The 19,938-nt window shown below is 37.6% G+C and overlaps 2 protein-coding genes across 4 annotated transcripts in view; one reads left to right on the forward strand and one right to left on the reverse strand.

The window, feature by feature from the left end:
* The first annotated feature begins 844 nt into the window (after window positions 1–844).
* On the forward strand, window positions 845–8,875 carry pax9 (paired box 9). The gene is made up of 5 exons (XM_068038324.1): window positions 845–935; window positions 2,157–2,789; window positions 4,675–4,823; window positions 7,114–7,336; window positions 8,756–8,875. Exons 1-5 carry the CDS (start codon window positions 845–847, stop codon window positions 8,860–8,862), a joined length of 1,203 nt encoding a protein of 400 aa, XP_067894425.1. The 3' UTR covers window positions 8,863–8,875.
* Window positions 8,876–9,555: 680 nt separating this feature from the next.
* The window catches only part of slc25a21 (solute carrier family 25 member 21), a 743,687-nt gene continuing 733,304 nt past the window's right edge, over window positions 9,556–19,938 (reverse strand). For all 3 annotated transcript variants that reach the window (XM_068038325.1, XM_068038326.1, XM_068038327.1), the window contains 4 exons: window positions 12,130–12,294; window positions 10,797–10,978; window positions 9,960–10,012; window positions 9,556–9,812 (listed from right to left, as the gene is read on the reverse strand). In XM_068038325.1, coding sequence (XP_067894426.1) covers window positions 9,751–9,812; window positions 9,960–10,012; window positions 10,797–10,978; window positions 12,130–12,294 — 462 coding nt within the window. In that variant the 3' untranslated portion in view covers window positions 9,556–9,750. The remainder of the gene's footprint in view (window positions 9,813–9,959; window positions 10,013–10,796; window positions 10,979–12,129; window positions 12,295–19,938) is intronic.

A 19,938-nucleotide genomic window follows, 5' to 3' on the forward strand; every position in this document is an offset into this window, starting at 1 on the left:
TGCTTAGATTGATAGACTGGACAATGCGTTTTCTAAGACAGTTTAGTGTTAATTCATTTACCAGCTGCATATTGTGTCGTATTTTTGTTTCAAATCGCAGCGTGAAGCAAACACATTCTAATACCTAACGGTTAATGTTACTAATGCAAGAAACATTTTGTGCTAATACTAAACATTCTTATACATTCTTCAGGTATAAATTTACCTATATTTTACAAACGTCGTTAGATATTGACTACCTGATTACTAGTAGTTAAATGTAAACTAACATGGGAAACTGTTCGCAATTATTTATTCTGACAAATATATATTACTCCTATTGTAATGGAAGAAAAATCATTCTGATTATTAATTTACCATTCCAACATTGATGTATTCTCTTTATTGTCGGCTGTTTAGTTTTTTGATGTACGTTATTCCAACAACAACAAAAAATCAGCGCTGACACTTTAATTTGGAGTAATACTATTTCCGTGGTGGTTTATTTTAATATTAATTTAAAAGAAAATAATAGGCTTACAATGGTTTTAGGGGGTTAGAAGAACTTACATTGGGAACTTACCGGCTGAATGAACTATTCCGTTTTAAATAACAATACTAGTTAGGTACAATTAAATTTATTGAAATTTATAAGTAGTATTTCCTTCACATTAACAGTCCACCAGAAGCCAGCAGACGTTGGTCAGCACGATACTAATTTGTATGACCAACTTCCAGGTAGTGTTGCCAGGTCACGTCCGTCCACCAATGAGGCAATGCAATTTTCATTCTCCCGCCCTCTTACGTCATTTCTATGGGCGTGCTTATGGTGATTGACAGACTGAGCGTGTAAAATCCATTTCCCATGCTGTGCTTTGAAATGCAGAACCGAGCCACCTCTCCCGAGGAAAAGGGAAGCATATTTACTCTATACAAGTTCTTCTGTAACTTCGACGGTGAGATCAGTTATTAGGTGGCATTTACAAGCAGACCTGGAAAGCAATCTGTACTTCAGGGGATTTGAATTCTATTTGGAACACTTACATATTAAGCAGGAAGTATTGAGGATCACTTGTGTAATAACTATCATGGGTAAGTAGTTTCAGTCTGTAAATTTTATGCTGCTGTCAACAGATGCATAATCGACCATTAAAGCTAGCATTATCAAGTACTGACTTACTTCTCCACTCCTTATATTAATTGAAAAGTCATGCTATAAAATCAAGTTAGTCACGCCTAGTTAGATGACTACATGTTGGGATGTTTATCTTGCGTTTAGAGAAAGTAGACAGAGGTTGTGGAGATGTAAAAAAAAAAGTTTTCCATTCGAGCGTGTGTCGATGACATATTCTGCGTGGTCATCCTTTGGAGCGTTAACGAGTTTAATGGGATCGTGCGTATGAGTTTGTGCTCAAAAAGGTACAATACTAGCCGAACGGCCCTATTAACAAACACGGGAACCCGAAAGAAAAGTGAACTGTTTAACTTTTAAACACAACAGTTAAATATTATTGGGAGTTTGCATTTCTCCTTTAAATATGATAGGTAAATACATCCTGAGGGGAAATAAAGGCCGGTTTCTAACTTCTATCTCTGTTTTGAATCTCGATTTTAACACTGTCCTTGGGTTTTATGTACATCTAATTATTGGAGAAATTAAAACTCAAGTCTTGTAATATGATAAAATTATAATTCAGAAAACAAATAATGTTCTGGTAAATTTATTCGTGTATAAATTACTTTGCAATAAATCAACAGAAAATAAAATGAGGATTTATAAAACAAAATTGCATAAGGGTAATTTAAAAATAAGTTTTGTGCCATTCAAGAGCCTTAAAATAAAAGTTCCTTACGATTTAAAAATACTTTCCCGAAAAGAATTATGCAAAAGCTAGCGAGTACAGATGGCGATCTCAAGTTGCACTGTTGTGCCTATTTTTGGTTGATTTCTATTAGAAAACGTCTGGAATTGTGATGAGTTAATGTACGACTTTGCAAACATTACACTGTACGGACCTACAGGACGGATACGCTCCATAAACGTAATAAAGTAGAGCTTGTCAAATGTTGGTTAACAGAACACAAATACATCCGCTGTCTGGCTAGATGACTACATGTTGGGTTGTAACGTGTAACTTTTTTTTCTAAATGCGTCCTCTTGTTCTGTTCCATACCAGAGCCAGCGTTCGGGGAGGTGAACCAGTTAGGAGGAGTATTTGTCAATGGCAGACCACTGCCTAATGCTATTAGACTGCGGATAGTTGAACTGGCCCAGTTGGGGATTCGACCCTGTGATATCAGTAGACAGTTAAGAGTTTCACACGGCTGCGTCAGTAAAATCCTGGCTCGGTACAATGAGACCGGTTCTATATTGCCTGGTGCGATCGGGGGCAGCAAACCCAGAGTGACAACCCCTACAGTCGTCAAACACATTCGAGCATACAAGCAGAGGGACCCAGGGATTTTTGCGTGGGAGATTCGAGACAGACTATTAGCCGATGGGGTCTGCGATAAGTACAACGTCCCTTCGGTGAGCTCCATCAGCCGAATCCTACGCAACAAGATCGGGAACTTATCCCAGCAGAATCAGTACGAATCGAGCAAGACTCCAGCGCAGCCGTCCCCACAATCGGCTCTCCAGTATAATGCAATTTATTCCTACTCGAGTCCCATCACAACGGCCGGAGCTAAAATGCCAACGTCGCCCGCTGTGCCCGCAATCCCAGGACACGTGGGAATTCACAGGACCTGGCCCTCATCACACTCGGTCTCCGATATCCTGGGTATTAGAGCAATAATCGAGCAGCAAGGTAAGCTGCAGCAATCCAGTGCAAGGTCGTTCAGTTTAAAAAGGCCAAGCTAAAGGAACTACAACATCAAGCCTTTTGTTTGTACCTCAGAACTTACAAACTAGCTGTGTACATAAATAATATAGAAGCTCCATTCACTAAAATTCCAGCTAATACTGTTTGCCACTCTAGATGCAACCTGACTTTCTGTATTTTCCCGACTGCCACATTTTTCCTCCATTTAAGAAACTGAGCACGAATTAGTAAAAATCAAATTTCACCTTGTACATTATAGGCTGTTTACCTACCAATTTCGAATCATTAGCTGTTCCATTGACATCTATCAAAACTAAACCTTACATTTATAGTATTGTTGCGTTTTCAGTGAAACAATTTCAGAAGTAACCATTTTACCAAGTTGTATTCTAACTCTTCATAAGAGGAGACAAGTGAGGATTTGAAAGCTCCATTCCAGCCAATTATTTAAATGCATGTTAACCTCTCTCTAAACCATTCAGTTTTCGCAATCTAGTTAACAATACAAAATAAAGCCAGGTCTCTCCCACAAAAAAGTCCACTCCTTTTGTCAAATGACATAATTATTTCCTCTTCCACTGATCGGCTGATTAGAATGGCCTGCTATTTATACCTAGTCGTTTTTGATAGTTGAACACAGATTATATTTAAGTTTTTCGCAATGATTTATGTAATAGGAGCATTTCTCGAGGCAACCGTTCTAAATTGACTGCGCAATTGATTAAAACATTAATTGTCAAATATAATGGATTATTTGGCTGTTTCTGTGATATACAAATAAGTATTTTTTTCGGGTCAGGCTATTGGAAACCCCTCGCTATTGCCTCCCCTTAAGCACAACATAATGTATTTATTTGCACATACAAAACGTGTAACAGAACACTTGCTGGAAAATTGCATCGAACAATGACATGGGAACTCGGGAGTCGCCCAGGTTTTATTTAAAACAGATTTAGTAGTTGTGTTGTTTTAACCCTACAATGTAGAGATGATAACAGCTCACGTTTACGATAGAGCTACCTGCACAATTATTACCGGCTATTAACTGCCTATATCAGTTGTCTTTTTTGAAACCATCACGATAAAATATCTTGTCCTCAGATTGAGAGGAAATACATAATTAAAGCTCCAATTGCATTTCCTACAGAATAATGTATTGCTTCAGGCCACAATCCAATACATGAGACCATCAACGGCATTTAAAATTAAAATGAATTAAAATGTAGTTGTGATTTTGGGGAAATCAAGCGAAATTTCAGTGGAAGGATTAATAGCTCGTTTCCACTGTAGACAACCATGAACATAAAAGTTAGGACTTGATACTAACGAGATCAACTTAAACGAGACTAGTCATTCTTGAATATTTGTCGAAACATTGAAAGCTCGTATTCAGATGTACGATTTGAAAGGTTTTTTTTAAACAGTAATTGGCTTAACAAATTAAAATATATCAATAGTTGTAAAATATAATTTGAAAGGACGTTGGTTTCGTGCATGTTTCAAAGATGGTGACATTTCAAAATGCACTTTAGGGGAGTACCGTACATCACAAATAATCTTCAAACTCTAATAGCAAGATAATTTGTGGAAATATTTGATGTTCAACTGTTGCCTCTCTCACTCATTAATGTTTAACATATTCTATATGATCCAGACCGCTAAGGAGTGCAAACCGGACTCGATCAAATCCGATAAATTTGGCAGTAATGAGTAAATCAGCTGAATAGTACTCCAGCAAACTTCATCTGGCCGTCTGCACCAAATTAAAACAAAATGCCGGAATCATAAGGGCGGAAATAGAGAAGCAAATATGATGTCTGCTACAAGGATTCTGATACAAGTCATGTCATATAAATATTTTTGTTGTTAGGTGCTATTCCCATTAGTGACACTTCTTCCTATCCTACTAAAGTGGAGGAATGGAACAGTATAAACAGAAGCCACTTCCAGTCCTCAAACCAGTCTGCAGTGAATGGACTGGACAAGTCCCCACTGGAGCAGGAAGTCAAATACACTCAGGTAATTGTAGCTTGCCGTTCCTCTTAACTAGACAGATTACAGCGTTTACAGAACTCCGAACTACAAAAATAAACACGTTTCAACAATTATAACCTACGTGTAACTAGTACTTTAAATTGCAGTGACTTTTACGTAGTGGGAACCTTTAATTAATTTGTAAAATCATAAACGAGATAATACGTTGTAGACATTATTTAATCAAAAGAAATAAAGGGTGAATATGAAAACACCATTTATTTTGTTTTAAAGGGTATTAGCTGCCTCGCTGATAAGTCGCAATGACATTAAATATCTAGCACAGACGGAAATGCCAAATCGCAGAATGAGAACAAAAACTTGTACTAAACACATTAAAAGTAGTCTGAGTTATTTATATATAATTAATAGTTTTATTGCCAAGTGTGGGATCACATACACGTTCCCTGTAACAGATGAAATCAACTGTTCACTATAGATTGGCAATAAACGTCCTAAATATGGGGAAAATAACCGATTATACTAATCTACAATGAATAGCAACAGCATTTCTATAAGCTGGTGTAATGAGTATAAACCAAGAACTGATTGGCAATGGGGAAGAGTTTAAGCCAGATTTAAACCAATAAATACAAACTCAAATTGTTTTCCTCGTAATTATTGTTTTTTTCCCCCCACAAATATCTCTTTGGAAGCGTTAGCAAATCTTCACACCAGTTTGGAACTCATTAATTGTCCAGAACAGGAAGAGGAAAGTTTTGTAAATTGTAGATTTATGCACGACTATTATAAAAGTCTGGGGGTTGGTGTGTCGGAGGCATGGTAAAATAGCAAAGAACCATTAACTGGTCATCGCGTACAGGTATATCCACAGATTTTAGTCTCCTAATACAAATCTGATCAAGAAATTTGGCATGATGATTTTTTAATTAATATAATTACAGCCCCTATGCCGATCGCTCAGTTCAGTGGTGTTTCTTTTGCTCGATTGAAATAGTCTAACAATGACAATCAGCTAGCTACATCTCTTCTACAAGAAAATACAGATAATTAAAAAGAAAAGTAAGACGGCGGGAATGATTCGAACAAAGCACCGGCACCCGAGAGACACAATAGAATGCGTTTATGGTGGAAGAAAAAACAGTTAGTTGTTGAAACAGATAACTGTTCCTAATTATTTTCTAACATAATTTCTTAAAAATTGAAACAGCCTGTGTTTTTTGTCAGCTCATTTGATTGTGTCCAATAGGTTTCGCAGTGTCTAATGATAGGCAAAAGTATTAACAGTAATATAGTCCATCTGATTAAACTCGACGTATCCTCTATTAAAACGAACTAGACGACAAATGATCACATGGCGCATTTTCAAATGTATGTACGATTGAATAAATCGATGTTCGTACGTGCGTTTTACATTGGGTGTGTTCCGGCAGGTAAAGAACAGTAAAAATAATGCAGTCATTGGCTATCTATATGGCTTGCATTATTCTGTTGTACTGTATTACTTTCAATCGTACTTGCGCAGAAGCACAAATCATACACTTAATCATATGTAAAGGACAGCACATGCACAACAACAATATGTTAAGTTCCGCATTTTTGTTCAACAGCGCTGCATTAGGAAGCATTATGAGGGAGCAGTCATCACTGTGGTGTTCGCCCTTCTCTTATGCTGCCCTTCACTTTGCCATTATTTTCCTTTATACCATTCTGTGTGTCAACTGTTACGATTCACCGACAACGCTCAAACGTTTATTACACATTAGCACGTTAGCCAGCGCACTCATGACTTTTTAAGTTGGGGATCCTTTTTGCTGAATGTTTTAAACAAATATCAAAGTATAATCTATTACGGTAATCAGATCACAATTTCTTTCAGCAATTATTTTAATATATATTAATATATATATAACATACCGAAATATGCAATTTTTTCCGAAGTTACATGTGACTCCTATTTGTGGGTTAATCTCACTTAAAAATATTACGCCCAGTTTTGCATCAATTAAGGTTGCCTGTTATTTCCACCAGACGACTGTAAATGAGATCTTTCTAGCATACTAAGAATTACAGTTATATACAAAAACTTGAATTTTTATATTAAGAACGCTACCTTTTCAGGTTTTTCAGTTTGTACTAAATTTTGCATCAAAATGATCGAAGTTATGAACTTCATTACATTTTTAGTGATTTAGTCTTGATGTGATTGTGTGATTGGTTGGACACTGCTGATATAATAATGAAATACATGGTATTTTCGATTGGTAATTTTTATCTTCACGAAATAATTTAATGATCAATTTTTATCTTCCAGGGTCCTAATGGTCTGCCTACAGTTAGCAGCTTTGTCTCTGTCCCAAGTATGGCTCCTTATCCTCCACCTACACAAGTATCCCCCTATATGACATACAGTGCAGCTGCCTCCAGTTATATGGCAACCCACGGCTGGCAACATGCGAGTGGCAGCACATTACCAACTCACAGTTGTGACCTTCCCACACCACTGCCATTCAAAAGTATTCAAGCAACCAGAGAAGGTAGCTACTCCATTGCAGCCTCTGCCTTGTAGTACAGTCAATTACAATGCAAAGTCTTTTAGTGCCAGCATCAGAACAAATATAGTCCTAAATTTTGATAAAGACAGGAAGAAATGCCTGTTTCATGGCAATTTCAAAAATGTCAATTTACTAGCCTTTATTTAATAAACTATTGGATTCTGAATCTCCATAAAATACAAGCCCATCCCCTCACATTATCACTGTAATTATGCCTTCTGTGGGTGCAGATGGTGACACAATTGGCATTCAAACAACAATAGCACAATAGCTTGGGGATTGAATCATACTTATGTTCCAATCCAGAGTCAAATAGCTATGTGTCATATCACTATCTGGATGAGATGCTGGATGGAATCTGATGTAAAAGTGATCATTTTCATTTGAATAAAAAAAACTCAAATTCTCCATCTTGCCCTCTCTTCGACCACTGTTCCTAAAATTCAATCATGGAGCAGCATTGCCTTTCGTCTTATAGAATAACTGTAGTTTGGACAATCCTAAATTTTTGGCTGCGCAAGGTAGTGCTATGCCAAGTGCTATGTTAAGGGAGGGTGGCAATATGACTGAAAATAGTGTATTGAAGTTGTCAAAAATCGAGGTTAAAGTTAAAATTTCAGAGGGCCAGATTTTCAAAACTGCATTCTGTTACTGATATTAATACATTGGTTAATTAGTCAAACTAGTCACAAGTACCAAAAACCATTTATACCTGCAATTTCTTGATTCAACTTCAATTCATGGGCTTTCCTTTGATTAGCTTATCTCAACTAAAAAAAATGGCAGATTACTGGAAAACTATATGTGTCTATTTCTCATTCATATCATTTATGTGACCACAAGAATTAATAGAAAATTATTCTATAATGTATTGCATTGTTTTTGAATTGTTTGGGGAAAAATCAATGACAAGAGTCTACAATGAAAAGCTCATGAACTTTAGCATAATTACTAGTAATTCAATTGAAAATCTGATCCCAGGTGTACCCTTTGCAAAACTAAAAAAAACCCAGATGTGTTTTTATATATATATATATATATATATATATATATATATATCATCACTTTCTTCCATTAAAGAAATAATATTTAAGAAACTGAACCTAGAGAATGAGGCAAAGTATTGTAATTTAATTATTTGATAAACAATAATTGATGGTAGGGAGGATTAATTATGGAATAGAGACTTTTTTCTTTGTAAATACAAATAAAATGGCAAAATTTATTTTCATATTATTGTGTAAGGCTTTTCTCCCTGACTGTTACTGTTGGCTTTCTGGAAAACATATTCATCGATGGCAGGATGCCCAGGCACTTGAAAAATTGGACATTTCTTTATTATTTTATGTACATACAGTAGAAGGTACAGCGTTTTTTATGAAGGACATTTTCTTTCTTCAGCAGAGGACACAAAGTCAAACAGCCCTCCAAGTAAATCTACAGGATCCTATGCAGCCTCACAGGGTCAAACACAGCTAGGTTATAAAGTTAGTTATTTGAAGACCTGAACAAAAGTCTTTAAGAAGGTGATCAGAAGGTTCAAGCTTAATGTGAAACCTAGAAATGGACTCAAACCATGGACTTGTAGCATAACTACTGTGAAAAGCAACTTCTGCTCTAGTTGATGGCTATAGCACTGACCCTACAATTCAGGTGAAATGTTAACATATTTTCCTGACAATTTCAAGAAAGTTTCTGTTTGAAGTGAATGTACATCAGCTCGCTGTGAAGTTTACATTCATGTAAATAATCATTTTTATTTGTAGGTATAATGGTGGTGGTAAAAGGTATGAATATAAAATTTATTTAATGGTAATTAGTACTTTATTTAGCAAATATCAGTAAATTAGGCCATAACTGCAATTGGACACCAACAAAAACATCTGTACTCCATGTAAGGCACAAATAATCTCTCATCAATCTATATTGAAACCATAACTCTTTTAAAAAATACATTAATTCTCATGTTTCTGTTGTGAGATTGATTCACTGTTCTCACAGTTCTCCTATTAAACCTGTTCTTCAATAAAGTTCAGGATGGATGTATAAAACAATCAAGTCATTTTAAAAAGGATGCAGATCATTAGGCTGTACCTGTATATATTTTTAAGAAAGCTTTTTATTTTTATATCATATCTAAATTAAAAAAGCGTGAATTACAAAATATTTGTTTTATTCAGAAATGTAAATCTGTTGTACTTTTTAGTTAATCATGTTGGGTTAATTTATTGACATGAGGAAATACTTTTATAATGTTGTTTGCTTTGAATACAAGTTCCAGTTAATGTCCTCTGAAAAAAATATTCTGCATGTTTACACAAGTTTCTTGAGGGCACTGTAACATGATGTTTCATAAGAAAATACAACTGTTTCAGCAATGTTTTGTTCTGTTTGAATCAAAAGTTTTTCTGAAGCCAGGCAAATGAATATTCATAAACCAAGAGCATAACTGCACCTCCTGGAGAAAGAGAGGGATATAAACAGAGAAAATGATCAATGTAACTTAGTAAAGGATTTTAAAAGTATAAACTATTGAAAACAGTCAAATATCTTTACTGCTATCATTTCTGGATAGAGTATATATAAACACTACAATCAGGATTACCTGGCCCAAGTCGCATAATCTTAGGTACCAAGCCTTTGTACAACGCGAAGAACCTATCAAACGGAAAATTTATATATTTGTTAATGTAGCTAACAAAAAGCTTTGATGTTTACTGAGGAATTATGTTATGTAATAAATGAACATATTCTTCAGATCCTCCTTTCCCCTTTTTGAACTATACATTCTTTGCATTTAGTTCTGTTTTTAATATGCTCTGAAAAATGGGTGTAATTTTCACACAGTAAATATTTCAGAAAAATATGAGTAATTTGATCTGAAAGTAATTACATTTCTAGAGATTTAGTATGGACATCCTTAAAATAATTTTATTTTCTTTAGCCAAGGAACAATTAAAATTACATAGATTTTGTAAACCTGCGATGGAGCACATCACAATGCAAGGCCCAAGATGTGAATCCCAGGAGTTACCACTGTGTTTCCATAGATCTCTCGGGGTTAGGGGAAGTTCCCTAATTTGTATGCCAAAGGTCAGCGTGTACACCACTTAGGGCAAATCTCAGGCACCTGCTCACGTAGGCGGGCAGAAAATCTGGTTAAACAGGGCCCAAACCAGGTGGATGGGGTTGTGCTGCCCTGCCCCCAAATTTATTAATTGTTACCCACTTGACTCCTTTCTAGGTGAGCAGCTTTTAAAATTAAATAAAAACTGTGAATGAAGGCCAAGTTTCTGGCCATTCTGGTGGACTCTCCCCAAAGTTATGGAAGGGAATTTCAGGACCATATGCTTGACCAGATAGTAATTGCATGAACTCTTACTGAAAGTGACAATGCTAAACTGGCTTAACTTTTAAACTAAAAGGGACTCGTAACTCGTACCCTTCCTCCCTATAGATAGTCTTGATGGTGCTAAAACATGTTCTGTATTTAATCATTCCTGGTTTAGGCTGTGGTGCTTGGATTCTGCTCTTTGCTACATCAAAAGGTATGTTAATACAAGAAGCAATCGTTCCTGACAATAATCCAATTCCAAGTTTCCTCAAGAACTCCATTGCTGGGTCCTAAAAAGAAAACATAAACATAGAATTGTATAAGGGGAAAAAGAATTACAATTAATCAAACATCTACATGGCACTCTGTTTTGTTATTCTACCTAAACACATTAAGATTTCCCATACTCAAGCTGACTTTCTTGACAATCATATTGCCTGTGTTTTTACACATGTTCTAAATTGCTGAAACACACATTTCCTCACACAGGATTTATAAACAAAGTTTCTAAAAAAGACTAGCTTGGCATATGGGGATGATTTGTATAATTAGGCCTTACAATGTACTTAGTATTACTGTATCAAAACATAAGAAATCCAAGCAACCATATTAGCTAATTGACCAGAATACTTTACAAATGACAGCAACTTCCACCATGAAATCTACCAAAATACTGATTTGTACATGAGATCTCCATATGTTAAAAAAAAATGATCCCAGTGTCCTGTGTTTTTGTTCTCTTTCCTGTATGCTTTTCTCTTCAGATTTGCTTTCATGTTTAAGTTATCCAGTCTATCAAGAAGTAGAAGTTTCCTGTTATTAACAATCCACATTAGTTCAATTATAGCAGTGACTGAAGTCTCTTGTATTTTTGGAAACCAGCAGCAACTAATTTAATTGACCTAAAGGATTTTTACAGTACATTGCTACTTCAAAATACTGCTAGTTTCAGACTTTTGCTTGTATGTAGTATTATATTTGGACTCTTAGAATGTAGACACTTCAGCGATGTTTTATGTTGATATATTAAAATCACCACTTTTTTCTGTTTTGTATTAGTAATTATTTATGCAGGCCTGTCATCCACCACATTTTTATGGACAATTAAATATAATGGTGTGTAATGATTTACACTTGCAAATCATTGTATTTCAATGTAATGTTGGTTATGGCAACTTTTTGGAAGATTAGAAAACTAAATGATTGGTACAGAAAAGCTATGACAGATGGTCAAATGATATATTCTTCCTGAAGGCTCGTATAATTGGGACATTGTAACAGATGTATTGCCTTAGTTTGAATAAAAGATTTGCATGAGGAAGTGAGTTGTACTCGAGTGAAAGGAACATGAAAATTCATTGCTTATTTATATACAAATAATTCCTAGTTTCTGATTTTTCTTTCACTAACATTAACTATTGATTTGGATCAAAAAAATTACCTCATTTACAGGGATAATATTTTTCACATTGAAGTAAAATCCAAAGTAGATCATGTTAAATACACCATGTCGGCCTAATGTTGCTGTCAGTCCCCTGTTCAGGCCCCGCAGTCCAAAACCCTGAGATCGAATTATTTCACGTGCATAAGCAAATGTAGATGGTTGCTGTATTGAAACAAATGTCATTATAATGTTATTTTTAGGTAAAATAAATCTAAAACAAAACAGTCTTCATGTCTTTTTTATTCCTCTTAAAGAAGTGAAATATTAAAAAGCAAAACTGATGTAGATTGTGATCCAAATTCAAGATGCATTTTTAACTGAGAAAATCTCCTGCTGTGTTGTTCATTGTGCAAAATCAGAGATTAGAGATCGATCAGGGCCTGGGACCAGAGGGTGGGATCAGGAGCATTCAGATGGTTCTAAGTGGGAGGAGCTGAACATGGCTGGGGGCTGGAGTACCAATAATAGGCTACAGAGAGAACAGAGTTTAAGCAATCAGAGGGAGCAGCCTCAGAGGTAGCAGAGGCCAAACCAAGTACCTAAGTACAGAATTGAATTGAATTAAAAAGGGGCTAGGGAACTATCATGGCAGTTCAAAGTAGGATGATATAAAAATCTGTTTGGTTAGTAAGGGCAATGCTAGTGGTTCATTGTAATACTATAATAGTATGATAGTTGCATGCTTTCAAATCATTTTAACCATATAAATACCAAAATATAGGCATTGAAGTTGCATCATGGAATATTAGCATACAATTGTTTGAAATTCATCGTCTTTATTAATTTAGTGGAGAAGTTCACCCTGTTATATTAAATCCATATGTACTATCAGAGTCATTATCACTAGCTCCTGGAATTTCCACGGGGATTCTCCTGATCATCCACTATAACTAAAAGAGAATTGGCGTAAACAGCCATTTCAGGACTTTGCCAATCATCCATTGAAATTACAGGGGGAGATCAGGAAATCTGCAAAAATTCTAGCCCCAGCTTTTTACCAAGTAGAAATTTTAAGGGCCGATTTTCCTGTTCCCCTATGCCTGAATTGAAAGCAGAATCCAATTAGAAGTGTGCTCCATCTGCAATGACCTGAACTCACCTGTATTTTTGCATTTAGATGATTGTTCTACCCTAAATTGAACTAAAACACTCTTAGCCTGACAGGGCCTTGCAATTGGAAATGGAGGTGGAATTACATCTTCTGCAGCAAGCCTCAGTGGCATGCAGCAGCAGGAATAGACGCTGCCTTCGGTATCTTCTGGCAGTTGTCCAGAAACAACAGTCAGAAAGCTCCTGTCTGAAGATACAAGGCTGTTAAAAAAAAGGTTTTACTTACACTTCTGGACCTCCTTTGTCTTTCTGCCTACACCACTCGGGTTCTGATCTGACAGTGGGCTAGACACAAGATCTACGACTAAAATCTTGACCATCTTTAGCCCTTTCAGTGGACTTGGAGGAAAATAAGTCAGAAAGGCCATCGCCATTCCCTTCTACCTCAGCTCTACGGATGCCTTTTGCCTGTGTCTATTGTAGGCACAGCTACTCTGCTCCTCTTCTTTAGTGAAGCTCCAGAAATCCTGGGTCAATGTAAAAGGGGCAGAGACCCAAGTTCATGGGTCACTACTCCTTTGTAGCTGTGAACTGAGTGTTCATCAGGAATATTGGAAAGAAAATTCAGCCTTTTAAATTTTGTAATTAAGACATTAACGTGGACTCCCTGATGGCTTTGTGAGTAAATAAACAACATGATATAATACTGAACAGGAAGGTCCCAGGTTCAGTCCAGGCTGAGTTAACTGTTGTAACCTGGGCACAGCAATTCAGTGTCCCCGGACCTAGAAGAGCAAAATCAACAAGGGTTTCCTTATCTTCATTCAGTTACCTTTTTCAAACTATGAACATATGGGTGTTGGATTAAGCTCAGCTGTGCTGTCGACTATGGTTAAATATGAATATATGAGAAAAGGATGAGAAAAGATTGCCAGCTTCAACATTGCTAACCCAATAAAATAAGCATTGCAACCTTGTACAGCACTCTCCCCATTGGTAGCAAATGTAATGGCCAAGGAAGGCAAAAATATAGAGTCAGAAACTCTTGGCCATTCTAGGAAAAGTCCATGGAAGTTCCTTTCAATTCCATTAAGCACTTAAACATGTTCCAGGAGATTATGGATATCCATTATGTACCATAATTGAGCTGAACCCGAGAAAGAACCCTCAGCCCAGTGAAAGTTCCAGGTTCTATATAATCATAGAAATTTACTGCACAAAAGGAGGCCATTTAGCCCATCGTGTCCAAGCTGGCTGACAAATAGCCGTCTAGCCTAATCCCACTTTCCAGCGCTTGGTCCAAGCCTTGTAGGTTACGGCACTTCAAGTGCATATCCAAGTACTTTTAAAATGTTATGACTGTTTCTGCCTCTACTATCTTTCCAGGTAGTGAGTTTCAGATTCCCATCACCTCTGGGTGAAAAGATTTCCCCTCGAACCCCCTCTAAATCTTCTACCTCTTACCCTAAACCTATGTCCCCTCTGGACCCCTCAATCAAGGGGAGTAGGACCTTCCTATCCACTCTATCTCGACACTTCATAATTTTATACACTTCAATTAGGTCTCCCCTCAGCGTCCTCTATTCCAAAGAAAACAACCCTAGCCTAACCAATCTTTCCTCATGAACTTCCAGTTCAGGCAACATCCTCATAAATCTCCTCCGTATCCTTTCTAGTGCAATCACATTTTTCCTCTAGGGCGGTGAACAGAACTGCATGCAGTACTCCAGCTGTGGCCTAACTAGCATTTTATACAGTTCCAACATAACCTCCCTACTTTTACATTCTATGCCTTTGATTTTAAAGGCAAGTATCTCGCGTGCCTTCTTGTCCTTCTTATCTACCTGATCAGCCACCTTTAGGGATCTGTGCACATGCACTCCAAGGTCTCTCTGTTCCTCTACACCTCTCAGTATCCTATCATTTATTGTGTATTCTCTTGCCTTATTAGCCTTCCCCAAATGCATTAGCTCACATTTCTCTGGATTGAACTCCATTTGACACTGTTTCGCCCACCTGAGTAGTTTATTGACATCTTGCTGCAATCTCCAGCTTTCTTCTTTATTATCAACTACATGGCCAATTTCTGTATCGTTTACAAATCACACCCCCTATATTCGAGTCCAAATCATTGATATATACCACAAGAAGTAAGGCACCCATTACTGAGCCCTGCGAAATCCCACTGGAAAGAACCTTCCGGTCACAAAAACACTCATTGACCATTACCCTTTGCTTCTTGCCTCTGAGCCAATTTTGGATCCAACTTTCCACTTTGCCTTGGATCCCATGGGCTTTTAAATTTGTGACCAGTCTGACCTTTTATTCCTGGTTCATCGATGTCCTTTTCCATAACCACCTTAAATCTATCTGAATTATGATCACTTCCACTAAAGTGCTCCCAAACTAAAAACCCTTCCACTTTTCCAGCTTCATTTCCTAAAACCAAGTCCAGAACTGCCCCCTCTCCTGTTGGGCTTGCTATGTACCGGCTAGAAAAGTTTTCCTGAATGCATTTTAAGAATTCTGCTCCCTCTGTGCCTTTCACACTAATTCTATTCCAGTTACTATTAGGGTAGTTGAAAGGCCCCACTATTACTACTTTATTGTTTTTGCACTTCTCAGATATCGCCTGCTTATTTGTTATTCTATCTCCCTCTGACTTTTTTGGAATCGATAATACACTCCCAGTAGTGTGACTGCCCCTTTTCTGTTCTTCAGTTCAACCCATATGGCCTCATTTTATGATCCTTCTACCATATCATCCCTACTCACAGCTATATTCTTTAATCAGTATTATGAACCCCACCCCCCCCCTCCTTTTTTATCCTCCTTTCTATCTCATCTGAAAACCCTGTAACCAGGAATGTTGAGATGCCATTCCTGCCCTTCTTTCAGCCATGGCTCAGTAATAGCTATAATATCATACTTCCAAGTGTCCATGTGCCCTCAGCTCATCTGCCTTATTCACAAGACTCCTTGCATTAAAGTATATACCATTTAGCACTGCCAAACTCCCTTTTTGTCTATTTTCTAGTTTCACCACTGGTAAATCATTCAGTGACCTGAAACACTACATACTTGCTGGTTCAGGTGTTGGATTACCAGGTCTGCCATGGAGGGCTTACTTGGCTCCAACATTTTATCATCAGTCAAATCACCTTGGAGCCACCACAATTCCAAAGTGAGCCCACTTACCTCCTCGAAGATGAATAATCACTAGTAGTTTCTTAGGCAACTGAAAAGCATGGTTTGTGACCTCGTTGGGTGCCAGGGACTCTTATGAGTCACAGGCCAAGCAATATAAATAGGCACAAAATATACAAATCCATTTTCACCATCTTCCTAACCACAGTATGAACACACAAATATCACATTTAAAGATGGTTCCTTGAATTAGAGGTATGGAGCTTCAGTTGCAACAGCTTGCCTCTCTGCAACTCAAGCAGGGGGGTAGCATGGGGGTACAGTAGCACAGTGGTTATGTTACTGGATTAGTAATCCAGAAGCCTAGTCTAATGGCCCAGAGACATGAATTCAAATCATGGTAACTGGGGGATTTAAAAATTCAGTTAATTAAATAAATCTGGAATAAATAGCTGATATCAATAATGATTACCATGAAACTATCAAATTGTTGTAAAATTTCATCTGGTTTACTAATGTTCTTTAGAAAAGGAAATCTGCTGTTTCGGTTATATGTGACTCCAGACACACAGCAATGTTGTGAATTCTGAACTGGCTGAGCAAGCCGCTCAATTGTATTCAAGAAGGCACCTCACCACTGCATTCTCAAAGGCAATAAATGCTCGTCTTGCCAGCCCACACCCTGTGAATGAATGAAAAAAAATACTGAATTCTAGACTTAAGTGCATGTGGTCTCATGCCCAGCATCCAAATAATGTCTTGCAGCAGCTGTCAAGCTAAGATTCAGTTTCCCCATCAACTATATAATGTACATCAGTTTTTAGCATGGTGGAAGAAGCCTCGGTTTTCTCATAAACTATATAAAGTACATCTGTTTTAAGCATGATGGAAGCAACTAAGATTGTAATGTGCCAGTCAACTTGATGTTCTTGATGCCCTACTCCTGTGTCATGTACAAGACTGAATCAAAGCAGAATTGTTTAACACATGTTATATGTCACAACCTTAGCCTGCAATGGGATAATCTACCTATATTTCACACATTGACTGGTATGCACACGGTGACAACCTTCTGAAAAAATGTTTTTGGGAAGTAACTTGACTCTCTGGTTACATATTTTATAGCATAACTTTTCTCACTATTAATTTTAAATATCTTACCCAATCAAGTACATTCAATTCTTTCATAATTTAAACAAAAGTCAATCACATCCTACCTCAGCATAAGGTACTTCAAAGTCAGTGACCTTAACTCTCTAATTCTATTTTATAACTGAGATCTAAATGGAAGAATCATCCTTGCTGCCCTCCTCAGCCTCCTCCAAATTAACCTTTTATCCCTTATCAGGTCTGGAGACCAAAATTGGACATAATACTCCAAATACAAATGTAGAAAGCATTACGACATGAACACTAGTTTTGTACTTTCTGGACCTAGCAATCCTCAGAAAAATTCTATTTGTTTTCCCTGTAGCCACCTCACATTGCTTATGAACTGTTAGTGACGACTTAATGACTAACCCTCACATCCACTTCTTGCTCTGTTACTTTTAACTAACACCTGTGTCTTGAGTTGTCCGGTCCTTGGTGTAGCACAGCACTTTGCCACAGTAAATGCCATCTACCATCGATAAGCTTATCCATTTAACTTATCTAAATCATCTTGCAGTTTATAACTTCCTCCTTATTGTCGATCAATAACGTGAGCTTACATTTATACAGTACATTTAACATAGTAAAACATCTCAAGGTGCTTAATAAGAACAATATGAATAAAAACATCTTTGGCATTTTTTGACACCAAGTCAAAGAAGCGGAAAACAGGAAAGATGACCAAAAGAGGTAGGTTTTTAGAAGCAATAAAGAAGATGAGAAAGAAGTAGAGAGATGGAAAGGTTTAGGGAAGGAATTCCAGAGCTTATGGCCAATGCAGTTAAAAGCATAGTCATCAATACAAATTAAAATCGGGGATGTTTAAGAGGCCAGAATTGGAGGAATGCAGAGATCTTGAAGGCTTGTAGGTTTGAAGGAGGCTACACAGATAGGGAGAGGTAAAGCCATGAAGGGATTTGAACGCAAGGATGTGGATTTTAAAATTGAGCTGTTGCCAGATGGGGAGCCAGTGACAGAGGGTGACGGGGTGAATGAGATTTGGAATGAGTTAAGTTACAGGCAAAAGAATTTTGGATGAGCACAAGCTTAAGTAGGGTAGAAGGAGGGATACTGACCAGATGAGCATTGCAATAGTCAAGTCTAGAGGTAACAAATGTATGAATGAGGGTTTCAGCAGGAGATAAGCTGAGGGAAGGTTAAAGTCGAGTGATGCTACGGAGATGGAAGTAGGCAGTCTTGGTGATGGTGCGGACATGTGATTGGAAACTCAACTTGAAGTCAAATATAATACTGAAGTTGTGAATGGTCTTATTCAGCATGGACAGTTATCAGGGATGGAAAGAGTGGACAGGGAATGGAGTTTGTGTTGGAGCCAAAGACAATGGCTTCAGTCTTCCCAATATTTAGTTGAAGGAAATTTTTGCTCGTTCAATATTGAATGTTGAACAATCAGCGTGACAAATCAGACACAGGTGAGAGGTCCAAAGAGGTGGCAGTGAGATAGACCTGAGAATAATGGGCATGCATGTGGAACCTGATGTGTTTTTGGATGATATTGTCAGGGAAGAGCATGTTGATGAAAAATAGAAGGGGACCAAGAATAGATCCTTGGGGAATCCCAGAGGTAACAGAGCAAGAGTGGGAAGGGAAGCCATTGCAGGTGAACCTCTGGTTACAATTAGTCAGATAAGAACTGAACCAAATTCGGGCAGTTCCAACCACTTGGATGACGGTAGAGAGGAGGATGGTGCGGTCAACTGTGTCCAGAGCTGCAGCAAGTCAAGAAGGATAGTTTATCACGGTCACAGTCCCATTTGTGACTTTAACAAGACATGTTTCAGTACTGTTGCCGGGCTCGAAACCTAATTGGAGGGATTCATACATGGAATTGTGGGAAAGATGGACATGGATTTGGGAAGCAACAGCAAGTTCAAGACCTTCAGAGGGGAAAGGGAGGTTGGAAATGGGGCTGTACTTTACAGATATAAAGGGGTCAAAAGTAGGTTTTTTGAGGAGAGGGGTGATGACAGAAGATTTGAAGGGGGAGGAACAGTACCTGAGGTAAAGGGATTATTAACAATATCAGTTTAAAGCCTGGCTACCCGACCCGAACAAATCCGATTGCATGTGTCAGGTTCAGGTCGGGTTGGGTCGGGTTCGGGTTGCCTGTGGTTGGGGTTTGTTTTGTATTACTTTCTTTTTAATATACGTTTTGACACAATATTTTTTTCTGTACTATTAACAAGTTTGATATTTTCAGGTCGTTGTTTGATATTTTCAGGTTGGTGTTAGATATTTTCAGGTCGTTGTTTGATATTTTCAGGTGGGTGTTTGATATTTTCAGGTTGGTGTTTGATATTTTCGGGTCGGGTCGGGTCGGGCATGAAAAAAAATTGAAGGACGCGGGCCTGGGTTGGGTTCGGGTTGGCTGTGGTCGGTTCGGGCCCGTGTCTGGTTTTAATTTTATACCCGAGCCAGGCTTTATATCAGTTAACA

The sequence above is a fragment of the Heterodontus francisci genome, chromosome 9, assembly GCF_036365525.1.
Source record: "Heterodontus francisci isolate sHetFra1 chromosome 9, sHetFra1.hap1, whole genome shotgun sequence".
Lineage (NCBI taxonomy): Eukaryota > Metazoa > Chordata > Chondrichthyes > Heterodontiformes > Heterodontidae > Heterodontus > Heterodontus francisci.

Coding starts and splice junctions, on each gene's coding strand:
- pax9 (XM_068038324.1), top strand. CDS start 845: ATGCTGTGCTTTGAAATGCAGAACCGAGCCACCTCTCCCGAGGAAAAG. Junction 4,824..7,113: donor AGGAAGTCAAATACACTCAG/GTAATTGTAGCT, acceptor TTTATCTTCCAG/GGTCCTAATGGTCTGCCTAC. Junction 7,337..8,755: donor TATTCAAGCAACCAGAGAAG/GTAGCTACTCCA, acceptor TTCTTTCTTCAG/CAGAGGACACAAAGTCAAAC.